The 18,383-nt window shown below is 39.7% G+C and overlaps 3 protein-coding genes across 5 annotated transcripts in view; all 3 read left to right on the top strand.

The window, feature by feature from the left end:
• The first annotated feature begins 3,084 nt into the window (after nt 1-3,084).
• Nucleotides 3,085-5,262, top strand: atp5if1a (ATP synthase inhibitory factor subunit 1a). The gene is made up of 3 exons (XM_031296006.2): nt 3,085-3,321; nt 4,777-4,889; nt 5,002-5,262. The coding sequence occupies exons 1-3, from the start codon at nt 3,250-3,252 to the stop codon at nt 5,141-5,143; spliced, it is 327 nt and encodes a 108-aa protein (XP_031151866.1). The 5' UTR covers nt 3,085-3,249; the 3' UTR covers nt 5,144-5,262.
• A 536-nt stretch (nt 5,263-5,798) lies between these two features.
• On the top strand, nt 5,799-14,729 carry LOC116047300 (heterogeneous nuclear ribonucleoprotein R). 3 transcript variants are annotated; one of them, XR_004895056.1, is made up of 15 exons: nt 5,799-6,042; nt 6,674-6,834; nt 6,957-7,075; nt 7,169-7,276; nt 7,379-7,492; nt 7,641-7,817; nt 8,022-8,157; nt 8,284-8,489; nt 8,569-8,718; nt 8,805-8,926; nt 9,015-9,553; nt 11,637-11,697; nt 12,680-12,740; nt 13,038-13,177; nt 14,588-14,729. XR_004895056.1 is itself a non-coding variant. In XM_035991667.1 (12 exons), the coding sequence occupies exons 2-12, from the start codon at nt 6,678-6,680 to the stop codon at nt 11,669-11,671; spliced, it is 1,863 nt and encodes a 620-aa protein (XP_035847560.1). In that variant the 5' UTR covers nt 5,799-6,042; nt 6,674-6,677; the 3' UTR covers nt 11,672-11,826. The 3 variants fall into 3 exon arrangements, 2 of the variants coding, with proteins under 2 accessions (XP_035847560.1, XP_031151855.1); XM_035991667.1 differs by lacking the exons at nt 12,680-12,740; nt 13,038-13,177; nt 14,588-14,729 and having other exon boundaries at nt 11,637-11,826; XM_031295995.2 differs by lacking the exons at nt 11,637-11,697; nt 12,680-12,740; nt 13,038-13,177; nt 14,588-14,729 and having other exon boundaries at nt 9,015-10,454.
• A 1,781-nt stretch (nt 14,730-16,510) lies between these two features.
• The window catches only part of dnajc8 (DnaJ (Hsp40) homolog, subfamily C, member 8), a 9,613-nt gene continuing 7,740 nt past the window's right edge, over nt 16,511-18,383 (top strand). Inside the window, exons 1-2 of the mRNA XM_031296005.2 lie at nt 16,511-16,713; nt 17,857-17,958. Of these exons, the coding sequence (XP_031151865.1) occupies nt 16,642-16,713; nt 17,857-17,958 (174 nt within the window). The 5' untranslated portion in view covers nt 16,511-16,641. The remainder of the gene's footprint in view (nt 16,714-17,856; nt 17,959-18,383) is intronic.

Below are 18,383 nucleotides of genomic sequence, written 5' to 3'. Positions count from 1 at the left end.
TTGTGTCTCACTATTCCAGACAATTTTGTGATGTATAAAAACACCCATTATCAATGTAAGAGAGTCATAATGTTTACATTATAATGCAGTTATTAGTGATTGGTACAACAGCACATTGAGAGAGCAGTCTGTGCTGCCAGTTTGGGAAAAAGGTAATGTACCTTTACTGTTTCGAAAGAACTGTTTTTGGGCACACTCTTCACATTATAATCAGTTTGCTAAATGAGTCAATTCCCCTTTAATTATTGCCAAGCTGCCTGTGAGTCCAGTAAATAATGTCTGCTACTGTTCCTTGGCCAAAAGACCCTATATGTACAGAACACAAAGAATCTGGACCCCTTTATCAATCCTGATGGTCACCATGGCAACAGTGGCAACATCCAGGCTGCTCATGAGGGCTATTAAGAACAAGGAGTTTCAGCACCAGCAGATTTAGATGAGCTGAATGCACATAGAAACCAAGAAGTATACCAATACCAATCTGGGTGTATGCTTATAAGAAATCATAGTTTCCTGCATTGCAATTCAGATGCAATTGAGTTTCCATTTATTGCATGTTTCAAAAATGTGCTCAACACAATAGAGGCTTCTAGGAAATTAATGTATTTGTCATTTTGGTACCTTACTAATGGGAATCCATGCCAACACAGTACTAATACCTCAGCAATATGTGTTGAAATCCTGAACAAAAGGTTCAGTTACATCCCGGGGGTATATCAACATGCTTTTTACCAGAGGTATTAATGAATTTCAGATGAGAACGCTATTTCATGCAATTATTGATAGTGCACTAGGCAAATTATAAGCATTATCGATGACATCCAAACGTGGATTTATAAAACACTGCACCAAAAAGTCTGTTAAATGGAGTTATGCAAGTATAATGTGAGTTCACACTAAATATCATATGGAATAATAATGCAAAAATGCTGAAAGGATAATGTGACAAAATTATAATGAATGCCCTTGCAAGCAGGGGTTATGAAAATGAGTTGTTCATACAGGAACATTGTACCACATCTTGTTGTCTGCATGACCTTACTTTGTCTTTGCTCAGGTTAGTGCTGTTGCCAGGATACTATTTCCTATGGCAACACTTGAGCCAGCGAGGTGAGCAGCTCTGATAACTGGCTGCTCTGTATCCAGTGGGCCGGAAGTCCATACATGACCATAGAAAAACATGCACAAACACTCACGGCCACACACAAAAACGGCCATGAAAGTTCAGTTTGCCTCAGTGTGTTAACTGATAATACATCATAATGACTTCTCGTTCTATTTGGTCATTATTAATTTTATCCTCAGAGGTAATTTTACATAAAAAGGTATGCAAATGGAAGTAATAAATGTGTCAATCAATTTAGGAACAAGGACGCTCCCCTAATTACTGTTAATATCCTTTTTGAAAGATGTATCAGTACTAATTTTACCAAGTTAGTTATCTGATACAGTTGAGTTATGGGAGGAATGCAGCAAAATCAGCAACCTCTGTGAATACTGAACCCTTCTGTTCAATTATGATTTTATTTGATATAGGTCTATGTGAAACTCAATTTCCATCCTCATTTGAAGAAAAATGAGTGCCTCACTTGCTGTCATCCATTACAAAAGAAGAAGGAATTGTTATATAAATGCTATATGAAGCTTATTCCATATTCACTGCAAGACTATAGTGGATGTTCTCCATCTGTGCCGAGACTATACTGCCACCATTTGTTGCAAGGGCGTTATTACCTCTGTTGTGCAGTTTCTTCTTACTGTTATGGAAAAGTATGTGTGTGTATGTATGTTTCCTTCCTCCATCTACTCAATAGCTTTCCGGATCATCATGGTCATTACTGAACACTGTGAACAGCTTCAAAGGATGCAGCGCGTCACAAAACAGCACTACTCCTACACTTGCTCATTGACCATCAACTCTGCTGGATTCAGAAGATGAAAGCGGAGTGTCAGGGACGGTGAGCTCATACAACACTGTGCTGGGGTGAGCATTGTCTGGCAGGGAGGACTCTTCATTATGACTCATCTCTACTAAACACCCACCACCTCTCTTTACTGTGCAAAGCTTCCCTTTGTGCTGCTGAGTGTGTCTCATCCAGCACTTGAGAGATGAGCACTGGGTCTCATCCTTTTGAGCAATAGGCCCACAACAGAAGGAAGTCAGACTGCTGTGCAGGTCCGTAGACAATTGTTACAAAATATGAGCATGAAATTAATTAGATAGGCCTGTGCAACTTTTTAAGAGTGATCAATAGATAAAAAAATGACTGCACACAAAGGAGGCAAAACGGTTTATTTTGTATTGTTGCAAAACTTGAGTAATCTTCCGTATCACTGCATCAGACAGGTTTACAAATCAGTGAAAGATAATCGCAGTGTGCTTGTTTTCCCACTGTTTGCATTGTGCCCCACTTATCAATCTTGGACTTGAGACCTGGCCTGTGGATCTGTGTATGCTATAGGTTCTTAAACATGAATCACTGGTTGAAAAGGTAGATGGATGAACAATTATCTAGCTTTACATTGTGCTTCTTCAGTTCCATAGAAGTTCTGTGGGAGACCCATAGAATATAGAACCTAAAACAAATCATAAATCAAATCATTAAATGAAATATTCATACCGTTTGGTTACATAGCAATAAGAAAAGTTTGCATGGAAATTGAGCAATACTTTATTTTATGGGTCCATGATTTCCAAACAATTTTCTAAGTTTCCTGGAAAGATCTAATTTGTTGCTAATCCCAGGTGAAATGGCAATGCTCAATTAACATACTTCCTATTAATTAATTATTTATAATGAATTGCTTGTGTAATCTAGAGAGTATTTAGGTCAGTGCAGAGCAGGTCAGTTGAAACAATTAAGCAAACAATTAAAAAATATATTAAGAAATCATTTTCCAATAATAAATGAGTAATGGCGAATTTACTTGGGTTTAAATGCAGCAGTTCAAGGAGAAATCTATCTTACCTATAGTTGGTACCAAATTACTTCAGTTGACAAATTCTGCTGCATGAGCACAGCTGCAAATATCCAGGGTATATAAATCACAGTGTGCAGAGCTCCCTGCACATAACTCCTGCAGTTCTTACCGTTTGCCGCCTGGGAGCAGTGCATGTATCAGAAGTGCTTGTCTCAGCCATGGTCTCCACGCCCATATAAGACGTTTACCTCAAATTTCCGCATTTTGAGATATAACAAAGTTTTCTTTGCCCTGTTGTAGTTGCACTTGGTAACATCAGAGGATATAATGTCAAGAATTCTTCTTAGAGCAAACCTAAGGAGATGCGTCGCCTCACAGATTAGAATGGCATCTGATCAGGTAACGCTAAACTGTGGTGGACAGATGCCTTTCTGAATGTTAGCATTAGCTTGCTTATATCAGCATAGTAACTTTATATGATATCGGACGAAGTTAGCCAGACTATCTAGTTGCTAACTTGTACAGTCAGGGATCAAGTTGTTGTGCAGGTTCATTGATGACTATTCTGTATGCATGTTGCTTATGGCCTCAATGTAACGTTAGAAATGTTGCTAATCATCCATTCTGAACTAAAACGCCCTTAGCAGTATGTTGTTTTTTTAATTTTCGTTTGATTGATTTGCTCGAGGTGGAAAGTTAGAATAATCATTTAACAGTTGTTAGAATAAGCTCTACCTTGACAGCATTCAGATGCTGCTAAAGACAGTAATGAATCAGGAATAAAATCCAACTAAATATTATTAATATAGATATATAATAATTGAATGGAGCATATAAACTTTTACTTTTGATATTTTAAGTAGAAGTTGCTTAACACTAGATATAGATTTTGAATGCAGGACTTTCACTTGTAAATGATTATTTCTTTCATTGTATCGCTAATTTAACTTAAAAGTTAAAGATCTGAGGATCTCCTCCACAACTTGTGACACAGACAGAAGGTACTTTTTTTTCTCCCAAAGTCTTTATTGAACGATGCAGAACAGGGACATATCGGTAGACATACGTCTGCAAGGGCGATACATAGATTTAGTAGTAGTTATAGATTTGTAATTTATAGTACAGCAAAAAAAAAAAAAGGAATGAATAAAAAATAAAATTCAAATGTGCTTTATAAGTCTTCCAGAAGTGGAGTTGTTTTTTTTGCTGTCACAGAGATTATTTAAGGATTGCATAATATTTTTTACATCAATTGAGAAGAGTCTAAATTTAGCAACACTGTGTGATGTATATATTTTCCTAACAGATTTAGGACAGACAGCCATCACTTGTCCTATTGTTAGTATGAGTGGATAGAATAGGTACTTATATTTATATGATCCATACTGGTAACCTGACCTGGCATTGTGTGTGTGTGTGTATATATATATATATATATATATATTTCACTCTAACCACCTTTTATTGCAACTGCGGTGCAGCCATTTCCCCTTAAGATAAATACAGTGTTATCTTAACAATAACATGTATTCAGAGCAATTAAATTAGTTGACAAGCAACTAACAAAGAAACGTCTGAACAACATTTTTTTGGTTACCAGCAGTAAATAAACAGGTGCATTGATTGTGTTTTTGGTTTACACAATTAGCAAATTACCTTTTTTTTATATTTACTTTAATTGTTACATAGGTACACGTTATGCAACATTTTCTTTACAAACATAAGAAGGTTAAATGTGTTGTTTTTTTTTATCTAAAAAACAAAGAAAATTCTGTTGACCACCAGAAGACAGTCTTAGAAAAATAGCTACTGTACTTAAATGTAAATTTTGACAATTCCTTCTGCTTATTCCAGCTTGGCGAGCTGGGAAAGGGAGCAGGCAAAGGTGGAGGTGGAGGAGGTTCTGTGAGAGAGGCAGGGGGTACATTTGGAAAGCGAGGAGCAGCAGAGGAGGAGCGGTACTTCAGGTGAGAAGCATGCCATTATATTAGTAATCACACTGTCGAAAGCTCATGCATGTATCCTTGGATTTCCACAGGATTTGAACCCAGTTTCTCTTCACTTTGTTTTCGCCTGCAGGCAGAAGGAGAAGGAGCAGATGGAGGCACTGAGGAAGCATCATGCAGAGGAGATTGATCACCACAAGAAAGAGATTGAGCGCCTACAGAAGGAGATTGACCGCCACAAGGGAAAAATCAGAAAGCTGACACACGATGACTGAAGCTGGGAAGACTGTTATCATTTCTCCTTCTGGCCATCTGATATTCATTGATTTATTGCTGGTCAAGGCTGACATCATGAATACCAATAAATAAATTACATTTTTCACATTTCATGTAAGCTTTTGAACATGTGTGACTCTTTGCATATCTCTCGTTTATCGTCAAAATGTCAGTTGTAGAGTATCCTTTGAGTAACTGAGTTTGTTAGGGAAATGAGGCTAATTCTGTAGTATGTACAGAAAGATTAGTTTCATTGGGCTGAAGTCGTGTCAGTCAAAGTTCAACCTCCGTGGTTGGATAGTTGATGATGAGCGCTCGTTTTCCCTCACTGCGCTGCCCGCTCAGGTTTTATGTTGTAGCCACTTAGCTGTGATGTAACCATCTCCTCGAGCTTTGTTAGTATGAAATCAAAGCTTATTTTCTACCTTGTGTAATGTAAAGATGTATTTCATATCTTTTGTAAGATATGCTTTGGAAGCCGATTGATTTGCTTTAAAACATTCTGATATGCGTCAATTCTATACCCTGAAAAGGTTACACAGAAGTCAGGCTCAGGCATTACGGTTCTGTTGTGTGGCAGTCAATAGTTGTGGAAATTCGGTTTTGAAGCATGTCTTAACCAATTTTACAAGCCAGAATGCTGCAATTCGCCATGAAAAGAAGAAAAGCCAAACCGAAAACACCCGCCTCAATGCGCGTTTTTTTTCTTCACATCTCGCGATGATTGCTGACGGTGGCGTTGTTCGGGCGAGCCGACGACGAGACTGTAGCTGTCTGGAAATTTGTCTCGTGGGTTAGACTCAAACGTATTCTTCATATTTGACATTTATTGTACGTGGGACAAGTTAAACGCTCCGCATTTTAACATACGCCACTGTTAGCGTCCCGAATTAGACTGGTGAGTTTGGCTAACTATCTGTTTGCACCTTTTACGTAGCGTTTGTGTGTGTGAAAGCTGTCTTTCTGCACGGCGAGGCCTTCGTATAAGCTCGTTAGCTAGCCAGCTCAAGATGGAAAGGTTAGAGATCCATTTTGCTCAGAAAATTATAAAATGCATCTTACTTTAGAAAATTGTGTTCGCCCAATAAGACCCTATGCACGTAACGTTAAATGTAAAAATAAAATGCGTCCATCTCGGTAGCTAGCAAGCTGCATGTGAAGGGGGCGGGACGGTGGCTTCTTTAAGTGACCATGTTATGTTACCGTGCAATATCTGCACATTTCACGTAAATTGCAATTATCTAACAGTATTTTAAAAAAGAAATGCAATTCCTAGGATCGCTAGACGGTTGTTGCGCTTTTTGGTTTGGTTTTAAAGTTACCGGTACATAGGCCATCAACTAAAAGTCAGTTTATAGTCATCCGTTTGAAAACAAATAACAAAGATCGTCTTCATTCAAACATACCATCAATTTCGGATAATGAAATCCCACTATTTGTTGATATGTCCTGATCAAGAAGAATACATTCTTAAGTTGAACTTTTACTGAATAAATTGTTATTGTTGGTTTCTATATATTTTATTACAGGACAATGGCTGCCGCTGAGGTAAACGGTAGCTCTGCCCCGGTTAAGGAGGAAGAAGAGCCCATGGATGTGACAACAACACACACAGAGAACTACCAGACACTTATTGACGCTGGGCTGCCCCAGAAAGTGGCTGAAAGTCTAGATAACATCTTCCAAACGGGTGGGTGATAATTGTTTTGACTCAAAGAGCTATGAAATGTCATATTAACAAACTGTGCTGGAGTATTATGGGTATCTACTGCAGCTGAGCCTAAACACAGTGAACATACTTTGCAATTGTAGGCTTGGTGGCCTATGTTGACCTAGACGAAAGGGCCATTGATGCACTTCGTGAGTTCAATGAAGAGGGAGCACTTACTGTGCTCCAGCAATTCAAAGAGAGTGACCTGTCCCACGTACAGGTAACCACATGGATGAATTACATTCTGTTTTGTCTTTGACAGGAGTTTGTTAATGTATATTATAAATAATATCTCATTTGTTTTTTAATGTAGAATAAAAGTGCTTTCCTCTGTGGAGTCATGAAGACTTACAGACAGAGAGAAAAACAAGGAAGTAAAGTACAAGAGTCCACAAAGGGCCCAGATGAGGTGAAAATAAAGGTAAACAAAGTCGTGATTATTGTTGTATAGAAGGTCCGAGTGAATGTCATATAAACATGGCTCTACAGCCATGCAGATCAGTTAATATTTTGTGTTTTTCAGGCTCTGTTGGAGCGGACAGGATACACCCTGGATGTCACCACAGGGCAGAGAAAATATGGCGGTCCCCCACCTGAGGATGTGTTCAAAGGAATACAACCAGGGATTGGAACTGAGGTATATCGCTGCCTGTTATGATTTTCAAGGCATGTTAAATTGAGGTAGAAGTATTAGGTCTGTGCTGCAGTATCATTCAAAACCCAGCAGAACATGCTGTATATTGTGCTTTACAAATCCTTACACCCGTTTGTCTCCTCTTCATCAGGTGTTTGTTGGAAAAATCCCAAGGGATTTGTATGAAGATGAGCTGGTGCCGCTCTTTGAGTCTGCTGGGGACATCTGGGACCTCAGGCTAATGATGGACCCTCTCTCTGGTCAGAATAGGGGTTACGCCTTCATCACATACTGCAATAAGGATGATGCACAAAAGGCTGTAAAGCTTGTAAGTACAATGGCATGGCATTGGAAAAAACATATCAAACCATGTAACAACTGAATTAGTTTAAAAGAAAAACTGACATTTTGAAAATAGTCTGACTTGAAGACATATAAAAAAGAATTGAAGCTTCAAATTGCTTAAAGCTTGACATTGGTGTTGATTCACAATTCATTTCACATCCTTTTTTGGCCTCAATTTTATTTTCAGTGTGATAACCATGAAATCCGCCCTGGCAAGTACTTGGGAGTGTGTATATCTGTTGCAAACAATCGCCTGTTTGTCGGATCAATTCCAAAGAACAAGACAAGGGAGAGTATATTGGAAGACTTTGGCAAAGTTACAGGTCAGTTTCAAAAGCACAGAAGTAGATTTGTGTCAAAAACTCATTACAACTAATCCTCATGTCATGAAGGATGATAGACATGACAACTGTTTTAGAAGTTAGAGATATTATTGTTTTATCTCACAGAGGGTCTCCAAGAGGTTATATTGTACCACCAGCCAGATGACAAGAAGAAGAACCGTGGCTTCTGTTTCCTGGAATACGAGGATCACAAGTCTGCAGCACAGGCTCGCCGCCGCCTAATGAGCGGCAAGGTCAAAGTGTGGGGGAACCCAGTCACTGTAGAGTGGGCTGACCCTGTTGCTGAGCCAGACCCAGAGGTCATGGCTAAGGTTAGTCTCGTATTTTTCTCTCTAAAACACAAACATGCACTGTTCTACAGGATAACACACCTGTTTCTTGTCTTCATAGGTCAAGGTGCTTTTTGTAAGAAAGCTGGCCACAGCAGTGACGGAGGAGCTCCTTGAAAAAACCTTCTCTCAGTTTGGAAAGCTGGAGCGAGTGAAGAAATTAAAAGACTATGCTTTTGTCCATTTTGAAGAAAGGGATGCTGCCGTAAAGGTGGGGTTTTCATGCTTTGGACAAGATGTTTTGCATGTCTGATGAATCTGTACATGTTACAGTATTTGATTGTTTTGTTTGGTTAGGCAATGGATGAGATGAACGGGAAGGAGCTAGGAGGAGAGGAAATTGAGATAGTCCTGGCAAAGCCCCCAGACAAGAAGAGGAAAGAGCGCCAAGCAGCTCGGCAGACCACCAGGAATACAGGGTGAGGGACAGAGACGTGTCGTGTCAACTGGCAGACTAGTTTACTCATAAGGAATCGATTAAATCTAACACTATCCTCTCCTCTGCAGGTATGATGACTACTACTACTACCCACCTCCACGCATGCCGCCACCAGGCAGAGGCAGGGGTCGTGGTGGCCGAGGGGGCTATGCCTATCCACCAGATTACTATGGATATGACGACTACTATGATGACTACTATGGCTACGACTATCATGACTACCGTGGTGGCTATGAAGACCCTTACTACGGCTACGAAGATGTGTACAGCATGAGGGGCCGTGGTACTCGTCCTAGCAGGGGGGGGCCTCCTCCACCTAGAGCTCGTGGAGCGCCCCCGACACGAGGCCGGGGGGGCTACGCCCAAAGAGGGCCGCCCCTTGGTGGTCCAAGGGGCGGCCGAGGAGGGCGGGGAGCCCCTTTCCAGCCGCAGAGGGGTCGCGGTCCTCGCGGGGCCAGGGGCAATCGTGGTGGTAACGTCGGTGGAAAGAGGAAGGCAGACGTGTTTAACCAGCCTGACTCCAAGCGCCGCCAGACCAACAACCAACAGAACTGGGGGTCCCAGCCCATCGCCCAGCAGCCCCTGCAACAAGGGGCCGACTATTCCGGTAACTATGGTTACAGTAATGACACCATGGAGTTTTCACAGGATTCTTATGGGCAGCAGTGGAAGTAGATGCACCCAAAGGTATTTGGCAAAGTGACAACAAAAAAAGAGAAAAACAACAATAAAAAGAAAAAAAAAAAAAAAAAAAAACAGGAGATTGGCCACAATTTTTTGATTGACTTTTTATTCTTCACCCCTCCATGAAAATAAATAAATCTGTATATATCTCAGAAAAAAAACGGACAGACCCCAGAATTGGCTCGAGATGATTGGCTGGAAAGCCTATTGGCTGAAGAAGTGACGTAACCGTTGTGGTGAATCATTTCTTACTCCTACGGTTACATTGGGACTTGTGTCGTTAAAACAAACACACAAAACACTTTTATTGTTACATTTTGTTCCTGATTCTTTTAAAGCCAACAATGAACATTTACAAAAAAGTGGACATTCATTCTCAAAAGTCTAAGGACATTAAATAATGATATTGCCTTGCAGGAAGTTTTTGACCATGCCCCTTTCCTCCTTCCCCTTCTTGTACTCCCTTTATTTGTGGTTTCTCATAGTTGCTTAGGGACTTGCTTGTAAATAAATGCATATGGTTAGAGCTTCATACTTCATTTTTTGCAATGGTGGAGAAAAGAATCCACAGGAAGGAAGAAATCAAGTTTTGTAATGTTCAAAGTGTATGCCTAGCATTTCTAGAGGTAGACAAATTGTGTTGTTTTTTTAAAACTGATACCATAACTTCCTATGTTTTCTTTGAACTTGCCCAATAGAATTTGGTTTGGCTTACCTTAAGAGCCATAGCAGTTTGTTCTGATGTTCTTTGTATTTATAACTTTTACGTTTGTTCCGTTTCAATAAAACTCAGCTGAGCATCAGTCAATTGTCAGATACTCAAATTCAGTGTTGTCATTCAGTATTTGATTTTCACCTCAATTATCTTATTTGGATGAAGATCTTTTCCAAGTCAATTTTTTGCCTCAAAGGATAATTACAAAAGACTGAAATTGCGCAGGAGAATTTGAAAGGTGTTTGGTTGATAACAGGATTTTAACCCTTTATTTTTCAGTGCATGTAACATCAGACTACAGTCATTTCCTGCACTCTGAATTTATATAGTGAATATCACAATTTTGCACTGCAATTTTGACTTCTTGCGATTACTCGAGATTGTACCTGTCTTTCACAATTTGTGTGCACAGGTAAACACTGTATGCTTTAGTAAACTTCAGCCTACCCTCACTAAATGCTGTTCTCTGCCATTAATGAAGATAAAGAAAACACTGAGAACTTCATATAGTTAATTAATCCTTGTGAAAATTGTGGATGCCTAATGAGCTATTACTCAAATTTTGTTAAATTAGTGCAGTCGTTTTACTTTACACTTTTACCTCTTCAGAGCCAGCCAGAGAAACATTTTTGGGATGCAGCCACGGAAACGCATTTCTTGTGCAGAGGCATTGAAATGTGCAGACATTTGATGATTTTGTGCAAATTATGGGATGTAGTATAATAGTGCAGTAGAAGTAATTTAGTTGAAGAAAACATGCATTTCACAGGTGTAAATTTCCTGTGCCTTGTAACCCCAGAGGTTTTTTTTTTTTTTTTTTACACCTTTTTAACATAAATGCTGTTTATTAAGGCAGGTTGACATTTACTGAAGCATATAGTGTGTATGCCTGTTAACACACACTTTACAGACAAGCACAATCTTGGATAATGGTGAAATGTCACTTGCACTGGTATGGTCCTGATACTGACACCCTTACAACAGTTGGAACAACACATTTGACTTTGAATGGATTTGTACTTGTATGCTGAGTTGTCTCCAATTCATTTTTTTTATTTTTTATTTCCAAAATCGGCACATCATCTCAACCATCTGTGCCCTCCTTTTCGAAGACACCAAGGATCTGACCATCCAAAGGGTTAAAATTCTAAAACGGGCCTTCTGCCATAGCAAGCGACCACCTGTCAGAATTTGTTTACCGTAGAAAAGTGTTATTAGCATCTGCCTTTTGGTACCATGGTATCATTGTATTTTGTTTCATGTGTCTGTCCTCTTATTCCAACCTGCCTAGGTGGAGAAACATTGAGAGCGGCACCACTAGAATGAGGAACTCACCTGAACGGTACTCGAGGGTGAGCTAGCCTTGCACAGAGTACTGTCTCCTCTCCTGTAGTTAATTGTAATCACTGGAGAAACATTAGCCATAATTATACTTTGTTCTTTTTATTGTTTACTCACTAATATACTATACTTTGAATCAAGCTTTTTTTTTTTTATTCAGTATGAGTGATTTTTTTCCCCCCCGGCTATGAAGATCACAAGTCACTAAAGTTGACTGAAGAATCATTGGAAATATTAAAATTGTGTTTCCAGCATTTTTCTAAGGATTAGAATTTATATATAATAATATTTCCTTCACAGACATAGTGCATATTTTCCCCCTTAAGCCAAATGAAAAGTCATGCACAATTTTAAGAGCCAAATGGCTGTTTCTTTGGACTGGAATATACAGCCAGAAGGCAGACAGTCAAGGATTTGGTAAGCGCTATAAACCTCAAACCCCTGCAAACACCTGTTGCATGTCTTGGCTCACTGCACCAAAATCACCTCAGCTGTCTGCACACATTATGTGAATGGAGGGTGGTGGTGGACATTTCCCCTCCTTCACCGCTAGAGGTAGCAGTTCCACACCAGCGCGACTAGTGATCCATTCATTGTTCCTTTATCTGACGCTGCATTTATTGGCCTTTTTCTTAGCTGGAAAGGTGGTAATTAATACATAGATATTAACTAGAGGAGCTGTTGTTCAAATTGATTCAAATAGCAATGGGGATACTGAATGAAATACTGATGAAATTGGCTGATGTCGGAACAATGGCTGTGCCTCAAAACAGATGTCTGTACCCTGTAAGGCCACGAGATGGCAGTAGATGGGTTACAGTATTTATATTGCAGAGGTAAGACTGAAACAGGGAGCACAGTATTATAGTACAAAGCCAATTCTATCAATTGACACACATTTTGGTTTGTATTGAAGTGCCATCAAATGCTGGAGTTTCCTTTTTACAGTTTCTCATATCAGAACTGTCTTTATATGTTGCCTCTTGTCACCAGGCAGTAAAGGAGCTGCCCACATCCATGTGAATGAGTTCACACAAATGGAAGAGACTGATTGGTAAGATTGTTCATTATCTGTACTAATGCTCAGAAAGTCTCAACCTGTTTCTGTTTTTAAATTTAGTTATATTTTAGAACATAATGTTTGATATCCCAGTTGTGTCTTTATGGCCTCTTTACCTCCCAGAGCCAATACGTTCTGTAAGTTGGTTTTCAGAACAATAACTCTGCATCAAATAGCATAGATATATTGGATCACATTAAAGACAATATAGTCTCTTTGGTCATGTTGATGCTTAGAAACTTATTGACCAGGATTTGTTAACATGCTCTCGTCTGTGTGGCCCTTTTCTAGTTCGGAATCAGGAGACTATTCTCCACAAGCTGCGAGCCAGACTCATCACAGGAGAGATGAATGAACTACTTACAGGACCGTACACTTGAGGTCCAGTACTCATGGGAACAGTAGCTGGCCCAGCTCAGCAGAAGGCACAGGTGAGAGAAATAATTGTGGATTAGTGCAGCTACTCTTGTATTGAAGAAAGTTGTGGCTTGTGTGATTTGTATTGCTTAGACCAGGGTTTTTCAACATTTTTTGAGCCACGGCACATTTTTTACATAAAAACAAGTACCGCGGCACACCACCAACCAAAAATGTTACAAAATGACACATTGTAGCCTAATAAGATCAGAATCTGCATTTTTCCTTTTTAAAAATGTATCCATCGCTGTTTAGAGCTTAGATCGGCCCAAAAAATCAAGCCCGAACCTGCCCGAGCACGTTGTGTCCGAGCCTGGCCCGACATATTAACTGTAATTATGAGCCCGTGCCCGATTTAAACCCGACAATTTTTTAATACGTGGGCCGTTATAACTGACGTTCTCAACTACAATTCAGAGTTGTTTGAACTGCAGAAATCTGTTTAGAATAATACAACAAGGACGAAGCATGTAAACTGCGCTGTTTGTTTAGAATGGAACGGATTGCAAGTGGATCCGAATGAAGAAACGTAAAAAAAAAAAAAGAAACAATGATGAACAACATATTGTTGTCACTGCCCAGGACTTGTTTAAACTGCTTCCATACCTCCGACTTTCCTCCACACTTGCTCAAAGTTAATTCTCCTTTTTTTCTTTACATCTTCAAGCTCCCGGTGTGATGCGTGCTAGAGGAGGAGACTCCGCGCATGACACGTGCTGCATTTTGTAACTGCAGCCTAACTTTTGTACACATTTGTTACTTTTATATAGCCTATATATATATTTATTATATTTCTGATTATGGCATAGCTATCTCCCCATCCAAATAGGATAATAAGGTAATGGATAAAAAAAAAAAAATGGGATCAAGGGTCCGGCCCGAGGATGTGGCGGAAAATAACGGCCCGAGCCCGACCCGAGGTCCGGTCGGGCTCGGGTCGGGCTCGGGCTTGGGCCGAGAATCTAAACTCTATCGCTGTTGCAGGCTTACATTGATGATCTCGGCCCTACTGCTTACATCCCACGATGCGCGTGAAAGGTGGCAGTAATTCTATTGTCTTAAATCAACAAGGTCATTATTGCGCTATACTGCCTCCTACTGACACAGAATAGTATTTAATTTCTCTGCCAGTCATCACATTGCAGGCACAGATGCGCAACAATGGCAAATTATTTGCAGTAACTCAATAAAAAATGTTTGTTGGATCAATTAAGTAAAATCGGATGATTTCCCACGGCACACAGGACACTAGTGTGCCGCGGCACAGTGGTTGAAAATCACTGGCTTAGACCAGCTTCTTGGTCTCAATTAATGTCAATGTCACATTAAAATTTAAATAGATTTAACCACTTACAACACTATATGTAGTACAGTGTTAAGAATTGTTTATATTCTAATGGTTAATGCCTTTTCACTTACTGCAGAAGCGTAGGAGGATACAGTTGATGGACATGATCCAGCACTCCATCCAGCAGACGGCTGCTTCCTTATCCAGCTTGAATAATAATGTAAAGGGAAATGATCTGTTGCAGTTGATTGTTCAATACATTTTATTACCCAAGTAAATGTGTGTTTGTGTATGCATATTTTATTTCTTTATTTTTATATTAACATGGACCTAGCGATTTACAAACATTACAGCATGTGCACAACTTTTACTTGGGTCCTAGTCTTGCTTTGCCAGACCCTCCTCCAAAGCGCATTGAAGGAGGGTCTGGCTACTCCACATAGCATTTGGGGATGGGAGGAAAACGTTCTCTGGTTTAATGGCATTTCTTTAAACCAATCAGAATCGTCATGGGCGGTGCTAAACTCCGCACAGAGCCGCTTCGAAATAGTCGTGCCAGAGAAAACTCAGATTGGACAGATAGTCTAGCTAGCTGTCTCAATTTACCCTGCAGAGATCTGAGGAGTCAACAATAGTCCTCAAAAATCCACCGAATTTAAAATTCCAACACAAAGAAAGTGGAAGAAAATGGAAAATACATGCATCCAGTGGAATTTCCTGCAGCCCGGAGCAATCCCGTAAGTGGAATGCGAAGGATATAGCCTACTTGGGACCTAACGCTGGAAGTCATTCTAAATTTTGTGCAACATCATGGAGTTTATTATTAAGTTCAGTAGTGGTTCCTACAGTAAATGATGTCTCTTACTGAAAACTTCACCAGTCAAATGGACCACTGTAACTGTCTACCTGTGCAAATCGTGTTTACTGCAGTGCTACATAATTGTGGTTAAGTGAAAAGGTAAATGCAGATGGTTAAAAGCTGTCCCAAATTGGAGGAACAGGGATTACAAGCTTTAAAATTGAGTTAAAAATGTACTCATGTTTTTGGCCATCAGTCTTTAATTTCTGAGCAGCCGAGCATGCATTGTTTGAGCTAAATGTTGTTGCGATTGAAGGGGCTTTGGTTTGGTTTGCTTTAGCGGATTTAATGAGTAAAGGATGTTCACAACATGAATGCACAAAACCTTACAGGAAATGTATTGGCTGGCTACGACGTGGTGCTGCTAGATGCTGCTTAAAGTTGTAATTTCTGCCAGAGAAACCCATTGCAAAGCTGTACTGGTTGGTCTCGAAACGAAATGGGTGGATGTTTTCTTATTGCCAGACCTATCACCACAGCGCTGTACAGTGCCGGAGTATAGACTGGCTACACTTACCTAATCTGGCTAACGCTCTGGCTTGTTTTCTTTAAACCTATACCGTCCTGGGCGGCTTGTCTCAGCCGATGGATGCAGCGACGGTGCCCTTGCAAAATGGATAGCGGAAAGGGAGGCATTATCTCTGAAATGTACATCCTTGAGCCCTGTGGATCGATCAGTAGGTGAACTTGTCGGCATGTCTTGGTTGCCACAAGTGCGGGGCCACCTCTAGCTCACCCAGTAAGAGCGTGCGCCCCATGTAGGCTGAGGCCTTTGCAGCTGCTCGGGTTCGAATCCGACCTAAGTCACCCGTGTCATCCCCCATCTCTCTCCCACCTTTCCTGTCATCCACTGTCACTCTGAAATAAAGAGACAAAAGCACCAAAAAAATAATCTTAAAAAATAAAAATACTACAAGTGCAGACTTCTTGTGCATGATAACCATAGATGACAAACACTATCCTGCATTTTCTTCACAACCATGAAATAAAAATAACGTCATGAGCTATGCTCAAGTCGGTGTTCTCGACTTTTTAAAATAAGGCAAGCTATATTTTTAATTGAGGGAAATATACGTCGGATTCTATTAATTCTCCTTCCTCAGTACAGGTAACTTGATATTTATATTTGAGCATTTCTGCGCGATCTGTTTCATATTGTTATAGCCATTCTAACATCATTGTATGTGTATTGATTCCAGTTTAAATTTAATTATGGACGTAAACTTAATCAAAGATTTTGATATGCATGCGCCGATAAACTTTCAACTATTTATTAAAATAAGGGGCATGGTCACGTGATGCTACTACGTCACGTGTAAACCAGTGGGAAGATGGCGGCCGCCGGAGGAGAGGCTTCTACCGAGAGTGTGTCGGATGAATTATTTCAAAACTTTTACACGGAGGTACGATAATAATTTTGTGAATGTATGTGTTTTGAAAGTGTCGGCCGCTCTCCGTACATCGGCTGAAGTCGATTACTCAACAGTTCTTGTGTTTGTCACCTATCAGGCCTCGCAGATATGAACATCAGCTAACGACAAGAAGCTAACGTTAACTAAGATGTTTTGTGAGCGGCTTCGTCCTTCCAGTATTATCTATCAAGACACCTCCAAAGATCGTCTATGTTTTTAGTTTATTTTTCTCAACTACCACAAAGTCACTTAATCTAAATCACAGTTGGATAAATATGAATTATTCCCAAGGCAGGTGCTGTGCGCCTTTTCTCTAGCAGCTTTTCTAAATTGCAGTGCAGTGTAACCACACTTTGACCAGTTACATCATATCATAGTTATATCAAATGTATGAGGTCAGGCTTCCAGAAAAGATGCAGAGCAACCTCCTGTTTCATCACATTGTACTCCTGAATGTTCAATCAACAGTAGAAAGTAAGTAAAATGTATTTATAAAGCGCTTTTCACAGATAAAATCACAAGCAAGGACATTAAACATACAAGAGAACATAATACATATTAAAACGATACATTAAAATTACATAATACATAAAGTGCAGCCAGGTCAACCAAACGCCTGTCTAAAAAGGAAGGTCTATCTGATTTTTAAAGTCCACAGGAACAACAGACCGTAAGAGTGGAGGCACAACATTTCAAAGCTTAGGTGCTACGGGCTAAAAAGATCGATCACTGCGGGTCTTAAGCCGGGTGCGTGAAACAGACAGCAAATTTAACATAATAGACCTAAAAGAGCGAGCAAGCGAATGTGAGTGAAGTAGTTCAGCCACATAATGCAGGTGCCTGACCGTGCAAGGCTCTATGTAAGCTTGAGACACTCTTGTGCGACAGAGAGCCAGTTTAGAGACTTAAGAACAGGGCTAATGTGAGCCCGTCTATTTGACCTAGTGAGTAGACTTGCAGCAGCATTCTGGATTAACTGAAGACGATCAAGAGCCAACATACTAAGTGAAGAAAGTAATATTAAGAGCATCACCAGAAAGTGCAGCTTCAGATGGATGTTGCAATTCATGCTTGTATTATGGTAAACAATGCTTAATTTTGAAAGTTTTCATGGTCATTGTGTCTTTTTGACAGGTAAAGCAGATTGAGAAGAGAGACTCTGTGTTAACCTCCAAGCAGCAAATTGACAGACTGCTCAGACCTGGCTCATCCTACTTCAATCTCAATCCCTTTGAGGTAAGTGTACCAACAATTAGGTACTTTCATCATTGATTTTTTTTTTATTCATTATTTTGTCAGTTTAATAAATGTCAAAAATAATTTACTAGACCCAAAAGTAAGTCTGATCAACAGACAAATAACGTTGTGTATTGATTTATAATGACATTAAAAAAAATTAAACCATCTTTCCTTAATAAATGACTAATATGATTGATCAATGTGATCAAAGTGAAATTGAAATAAATTCTTGACTTAATTGGTCAGAAATTCTCATTTCATTACTAGTGTTTTCTCTTACATAATGTTGCAACAGTGTGTATTTCTCAAAAAAAGGAATAAGAGAAAAAGGGAGGAACTCCACCTGTCAAAAACAGCAAAAGAATTATCTCGTGTTGATCTTTTGGGTGATTTTTATTTACAATCTCAATAGGCTGACACAT

The sequence above is a fragment of the Sander lucioperca genome, chromosome 14, assembly GCF_008315115.2.
Source record: "Sander lucioperca isolate FBNREF2018 chromosome 14, SLUC_FBN_1.2, whole genome shotgun sequence".
NCBI classification, from domain to species: Eukaryota; Metazoa; Chordata; class Actinopteri; order Perciformes; family Percidae; genus Sander; species Sander lucioperca.
The sequence above is the reverse complement of the archived record's forward strand: the minus strand, read 5'-3'. Positions and strand labels throughout refer to the sequence as shown.